General features: G+C 34.3%; 1 protein-coding gene across 2 annotated transcripts in view; it reads right to left on the bottom strand.

The window, feature by feature from the left end:
• Positions 1-3,828: 3,828 nt before the first annotated feature.
• The window catches only part of Acvr2a (activin A receptor type 2A), a 74,933-nt gene continuing 71,128 nt past the window's right edge, over positions 3,829-7,633 (bottom strand). For both annotated transcript variants that reach the window (XM_026388548.2, XM_026388538.2), the window contains exons 10-11: positions 5,207-5,337; positions 3,829-4,150 (exon numbers count right to left, since the gene is read on the bottom strand). In XM_026388548.2, coding sequence (XP_026244333.1) covers positions 3,956-4,150; positions 5,207-5,337 — 326 coding nt within the window. In that variant the 3' untranslated portion in view covers positions 3,829-3,955. The remainder of the gene's footprint in view (positions 4,151-5,206; positions 5,338-7,633) is intronic.

Here is a 7,633-nt window from a genome sequence, read left to right as displayed (position 1 = left end):
AAGAGCATGCTTTGGAAAGTTCAGTCTTTTAAGAGAATTCATGCACATCCCACCATGGTTTGCATTTTCATTTGGTTTAGAAGGCACTGCAATTTCTGTCAAACCACCATTACCAAAGTGCTGCCCTTTCCTTCCTTCCTTTTTATCCTAAAAAAAAAAAAAAAAACTGATAATCTGTTGGAATGAACTGTTATACAATGCCAACAGGCCTCTGGCTGCCTAATGCTGGCAGGTCCACCATATATACTTGGGTGCAAATACAGTCTGTTTAGATAAAGGAGGAGAATGCTACAAACCTCCTTTCACCACTATCCCCATTCTTAAATTCTTAATGCGGAAGCCTCACAATAAATTACAAAGCTACCATTCCCCTCTTTAAAAACATAGCTAAAGAAAAACTGCATATGCAAATCATACCATATTCACTTTTTTATTTAACTTGGGGATTGAATGGGGATAGCATACATTTTATTTTTACAATATTTAACAATCACTTAACCAAGATGGGGTTTTACTGGGGGAGGAGGGTTTGCGTGTATGTTGTTTTTAACTTTCTGTTAAATAAATACTTGCAGAAAAAAATAGCAAGTATGATTTGACAGTAGTACAACAACCTGTGCCCAAAACACTGACAAGAAATACAGAGTAAAGCTAAAATAATTGCTCACCGATATTTTGAGAGGTAACAAATAGGGATATGGGTTGAGACTGCATAAAAAACGTACTGCTGGTTGAATATCTGAGGTAAATGATGTTCAATCAAGATGCTACTTGTATCATTTTGCCCAAAAATTTTAAATTATTTTATGCACATTATACCAAATGTTCCTAAAAAGTAATTTTTCAAAAAGTAAAAAAGACAAACTGGAAAATATCTATCATGAAGCATTTTTTAAAAAACAGTAATCAGTTTATTCCACTAAACTACCATCTGACCAGTTTTTCCAAACCATCTACATTTTACTTAAATGTAGTTGTTGGTCAGGGGCAAGGAAAGGGGCAAAAGAGAGTCTTTAATTTTGTGATTATGATTCTATTCCTAAATTCCAAAGGTGTTGGTGTTTTTCCTGATTGTATTTTCAAAAGGTCACCATGAAAGATAGTGCAAGGTCATGGGACCAACACTTGTGAGGCACAGTCTCTTTTCTGGAATTCACAAGGTACCTGTAATAAAAACATCCAAACAGGAATCACATATCACATGCTAAAAACTTCCTAGCATCTAAAATACATACAAGATCTCTGCAGGGCATAGACTTCAAATAAAGCCAAACACTGGTTAATCCATCAGTCCTATGGCAGTTAATCATAAAGGATTTCTTACAAGGGAAATCTGGGTAAGGTGGAAAGTGAGTGAGAGCAGCACTTCTGATAGGTATCAGAAAGGCAAAGAACAAGACATCATGAGGAGCACCATACACACGAGGAAAAGTTATTGGGGAGTGTGGGGGGGGTCTTAGTTGGCCCCCAAATAAATCACCATTTTTTCATCCTTTGATCTTTTTTCCAGTATCCCTAGCTTAAATTTTAACTTGCCCCCTCTACACTGATTATAAACCAATGCCCTGCAAAAAGAAAGTTTTAGTAAGATTACGTATCAGGACAAGCAGTCACTGGAACATTCTTTACTGCTTATAAAAAGATTTTCTAAATATATATTTTCAGACGGATACAAGTTTTAAAATTGGTTAGACTTAAGCACAATACCCAGAATTTGTTTTAAAATAAAAATGTAACATGAAGACAAAATGTTTTATATTGTGAATAACTGGTCTTATAAAATTTATCTCTAGTATTCTCATAAGCCAAACATTCATATTATCCCTTTTTTTAAAAAAAGTTTTAAAAGGGTTAAATGCTTACAACAGGTAGAAATCTGTCTTTAACTGTTTTCTTGATTGCACATTTTCCATATTTTCTCCTTGTTTAGTTTCCAGATGGAAGAAAACCCAAGTCAAGAATTTGAGAGGGGCCAAGTACTTTTTGAAATGGTAAACACTGAAATGGGAATTCTTAGGAATACAGTGAGACCTTGGGTACACACACGATATAAAAACATAAACAGATCTGTATGGGATGTGGCACACAGACAAGAATGCTATTACTCTCCTTTTCCTCCCTGTTTAGAGTCTGTTGGCCTATGTTTTGTGTATAAATAATAATTTATTCTTCCCAGAGATTAAGTGCATTTTACATGTAAAATGTAGTGTACTGTGTGGTTAAATAACCATTTGAAGATAATGTATTCACAGTAAGCTCCTGATAGTGACATGTAAAAAAAATCTGTTTTTAAAGTTTATGTGTGGATTTCAAAATGATCTGACAAAAAGTATAGCATAATCCTGGCTATTTCTTGGCTAGTAATCTAGAAATTCAGGAAATTTAATGTTTTACTTTGGCCTATATAAGTAAGTTTTAAGAAGCATCCAATTATACTCCAATACAGTATTGTTTGAAAAAGCACTTTGGCACCTACCTACCATCAATTCCATTTTCTTAGCAAGGATAAGGCATGAACTATCCTAAATTAATATCCAAGTTAGTTGTAAAAGCAATTTGGGGGAGGAGGCTAAGCTATGTTACCTACATCAACACTGGTTACCTCTAAATGTCATTGCATATTTTTAAGTTATAACTTTGTTATCCCTGATTGGTTTTAAAGCAGTAACATCTGAAATCTGTGCTTAAAGTTAATTAATATCTCTGTCCTAAGATAATTCTTTACATATCACAGACATCAAATATTACTCTGACAAGATGGCACCAAGCAGAAGTGATAAAAGTTACAAGTCTCAAAGCAGAGAGTGAGGAATTCTGGGTAATGACACTTCCTGAGGTGGTCCTAAGACAGTGATAAAAAATATCCCACACACTGTTTTGGTGAAAAGAAAAACACTACAGTTTTACATATATAAATAGGAAAAAACAAAAGACTTTTAAAAGATAAAAAGAGCTTTCCAGTGTCACAGCTCATTTAAAAAAATTTAAATCATGCTTTAAATTTTTCAAATACTCATTCCCCAAACACAGCACACCTTTAAAAAAAAATACTTAGGTATGAATGCAATATTTTGGGATATGGATATAAGATGAAGCTTTAAAATACGGTAAGGGGAAAATGACACCATTTTTTTTCATTTCAAAAAACACTTTTCCCTAAGTTACAAGCCAGCACAAGAAAAGCTAAAACACTGTTTTACGAATGGCCACTTACTATTGGCACTAAGCACAGCTTACTTTTTTTTTTTTCTTAAATAACACAGTGAATTTGTGATACCTTGTTACAAAACATGGATCGATTTATTATTCAAATTTTGTTAGTGTTTTCAATTTTATAATTTAGCAACCGTGGAACTGAGGTATACCTTGTTGAGAGGGAGGTTAAAGTAATGCTTGGAAGCCTCTTTACTGTACCCCACTTTGATGACTTTGTTTATGTACACAGAACAGCAGCACACTAAACATTCACAAGCTGTGTCATATTGGCATTACAATAGTCATTTATAGAAACAACAACAGCAAATGCAATAAAAACAAGTTACCCTTTTTAAAATCTGAAATGAAAAGTTTTTGATTTAAAAAAAATAGCAGTAGTTCATTTAAGGAATTAGTGTCTTCTGACAGACATTAAGAAATCTGATGTCAGTTTTCAACACTTGATTAGCCAGGTCCAAAAGATCCTTGATTTGGAGAGGGCCACATTCTTCATGTACATTTTCTCAAAAGTTTCTTTATAGAGTTTGCAATTTTTCTCTTAGCCTCATGTCCTTCACGTCTGTGCTACAGGCAATGCAGTAGTCTCCCAGAGCCACATTTTTCAACAAGGGGCTGCTTTCTTATATTTCCAGGAGGCATCCTACTCATTTCACACAGAAAATAAAACTGTAAGCAGTTTGTTAGCTTAGCAGCTCCAGTTCAGAGTCCCATTGCTCAGTGTGTACAGATGATGCAACCATCATAGACTAGATTCTTTGGGAGGAAAGTCAACATTTGTCACCATCGTGACCACTGTTACAATGTCCTCTGTAGTAATGATATTTGTGAGTCTCTGCATCTGGGTAATTCTTTCACCTACACATCCTGCTGATAACCTGGCTTCTGCATCATGATCCCAACATTCTTCTATCGTTTCACAGAGCATCGCCATTCCCTAAGAGGAGAAAAACATGGTCAAACACCACAACAATGGTTTTAGAAATTAGAGTAAAATTTTCATGAACTGCTTTTTGTAGGCCAAGGAAATTTCAAGATTACCAAAGTATGATATAATTTAACATTCATTTTTTTACTGATGATATGCAAGTCCATGAAAGAGAAGCACAAAGAAGAAAATATTTAAGTACTGGACACTACTACAACAGGAATATTTTTTAATTCCAAAAATTCCTATCCATTTTTCATAAACCAGATCATTTCAATGCAACCTTGAACTACACTCAAAAGCAAGGGTAATGGAGGTTATACTATTTTTCATCTTTTTCTTAGCTAATATCAGCATTTCCATCTTGAAATTTAATACAAAATTAGAAGGTGATCCTTCAGGATCTCTACCTGGCTTTATCCACATTTCTAATTATACTTGGACCAAAACAATCAAGGCAATAATACACTGTACCATCTTCTGCCTAATCTATAATTTTTTAATGACAGATGAGTTTATTTCTTTTTCAAAATATTTTTATTTTATTTACTTATTTTTATGTGTGCTAAGGATCAAACCCAGTGCCTCATGCATGCACTCTACCACTGAGCTATAATCCCAACCTCCTAATCTATAATTTTAAAGTATTCTTATGAACTTCAAAATCTAAGCCTAAATCAAAAGGCTTTTGAAAAAACTCCCATAGTGATTTGATGGATTGATGCTGTTCAATACATTTAAAAATGACATCATATGAAAGGTAGTGATCAACAAAGTTACATAGCTGTCCACAGGCCCAGAATCAGTCATTCTTTTTTTAAAGAAGGTTTCCAAATAGAAGATACATGCACAGAATTATAGAGATGAGCCTTGTAAGGCTATGTGACTTTACCATCTCCCTGGTTAGTACACAAAGCCCTGATAAAGTGACTTTTGCACTGTAGTATGGAATATCCTGTGTGAAGATCACCTTCCCAGAAAGTCCTCCAAGAAATGTGCAGAGAATAAATCATGCCTCTGAAAAATGTTTTATTCAAATTTCAAATGAAAAGCTGAGTAACTTACAGCATGTTTCTGCCAATAATCTCTTAAAACAGGCCTCTTTTTTTTATGTACAACAACTTCCTGCATATCTTCAAGAGATGGATGCTGGCCAATTTCCTCCTCAAATGGCAACATGTACTCATCTACAGGTCCTGAAATGTAAAACCAAAAAACGGGTGGTCATTTTAATTAAAATCTTTCTGACTTCCAAACTGGTATAAACTTTCTAAAATATATTCTGAATCATCTTTTTCCAATTCCACCTGCTGTAATGACAGTAAGAGCAAGAGAGCAACTACACTTACACTCTTCTTTAAGGGACCCACTCCTTCTTGCAATTCAGAGTGAAAGGTTAGCAGTGATGTTTCCACCTCTGAAGATTTTCGGTTAAATGTGTTATAACCACCTTTATTCTGTGGCAACCTCAACCCCCACTACATGTCCCCTATGAGGAACTAAAACACGTCAAAGTCACACCTCTTCTCTACCTTTCCTCACAATAACTTTAACATTTTTTAATAACTTTAATATTTTAATATTCATTTTATGTTAAATTTTTTAAGTCACAACTATCTCTAACCAGGGTTCCCAACAAGTCAATGTACCTTCACAGATAAAATGTATTCAACAATAATTCTTTCTTTTACCTATTCATATAAGAGTTAATAGTAACTAATATAAGAGTTAATAATAACTAAGATTCAATGAGCAGCTATCCTGACCAGAAACTTGTATTACATATATAATTTATCACCGTTTTGCCTTCACAAGGTGAAGGTGCACTATCTGTATTTTGCAGATAGGAAGTTCAGAAATTTTTATGTAAATTTGCACAAAGGCACACAGCTATCCCATGGAATTTGAATTCATCTAAGTCTGCTTTTTTATCACTACATTAGCTCCTCTTGACAGTCAATACTGAGCTATTTCATTGACCAGACAGATACAAGTCTTGTGCAGTCTAAAAAGCACAATTACTGCTGGGCAGATATAATGAATCACCAAGAAGTCATTAGGTCTCCACAAACAAGAATCTTTGATGCCTGGACAGTTGGTCTCTGCTTGAACAAGTCCAGTGACAGTACTGATGTTCTAAGGTATGTCTGTTCAACCTTGCATCTACAGGTCAGCACCACTGGCCTTAGGTGATGCCTTTTCAGAAATGTGGATGCTCTGGCCTCAACCCAGACCACTGAGTCAGAATCTCAATTTTAACAAGATTTCCAGGAGTCTGGTACGCATATTTATATGTGGAAAAAAATCACCAAATTTAACCATCAACAACTAGTCACCAACAAATTTAAAAGCACCCACAATGTCCCTTTGGCCCCAATTTCTGACTTATTAAGAGTCAGAAGTACCTGATTCTAATTGTGTCATTGCACATATGAAGCATTTAAGAATAGAAGGCATTTACCCTTTTCTTTTTCCATAAAATACTCCCTGATGACTCTTCTTCACCCTATGAACTACCATAACACTGCCTTGTAGTTACATTCATCTCAAAACATTTACTGAATGTCTAGGTACCAGGCACTGGGCTAGATAATTCATTTACTTTAGAGTTAATTGTCCAGAATGTTTTTTATTACCTTAACTGTATATTACTTGAAGACTGGGCTTTATGTCCCCTATGACACCCAATCCAATGGTTTACTATGAAAAATTCATACTAAAGTTCTTATAAAATGTATTTTCCTATGACATCTTTCCTTGACCTACTTCCATTTCCACAAATGCATGTAATAATTGTATGTAATACTACTTCTACTTTTGAGTCAAAACAAACAGCTTATGTGTTTTCTTATACACTTAAAAGCTAAAAGTTATTCTCAAGTTGCTTCAACCTTTCTTAGGTTTTGGACCCACCCCAATCCTAAAGAAATAGATCTGTCCATTTCTGAACAGATTTCTAAACAGCTCAGTAGATCTACTAAAACTCAAAGTATCTTGTGGTCTACCCCTATATGTCACAAAACTTTTCAAAATATCACATAAGAATGTTGTCAAGCACCAACCAGAGCTAGCTGGTTTAAAGGGAACTTTTCAGTTCCCTTTAAAAGTGTAGTCCCCTAAATCAAATTTCACATTTCAGAGGACGTTTGTTGTACACCGAGAGCCTTTAACAATATTTAGAAAGTAAAATATTCTTAGTTGGTTATACCTTTTGAAATATTCAACATATTTTTTCTATGGTTTTTGACACCTGGAAGAAGTTTTTAGGTAATTAAAAGAAAAAAAGATCAAGCTCATTTAAATTTGTTTGGAAGTTTAACAGGAAGTTTGTCTTATCCAAAAAAAGTACTACCACATATTTGAGACAGAGTACAGACCTTATGAAGGAGCACTAAAGATCAAATATGTAGAACTTTATAGTTTTTACATTACAAATATGGTATGCAGATTTATAACCAATGAATAAATACCTAATGCTTATAAGATTTAAAG

This window comes from Urocitellus parryii, chromosome 1, assembly GCF_045843805.1.
Source record: "Urocitellus parryii isolate mUroPar1 chromosome 1, mUroPar1.hap1, whole genome shotgun sequence".
Classification (NCBI taxonomy): domain Eukaryota; kingdom Metazoa; phylum Chordata; class Mammalia; order Rodentia; family Sciuridae; genus Urocitellus; species Urocitellus parryii.
This window is presented reverse-complemented; position numbering and strand designations above follow the sequence as displayed.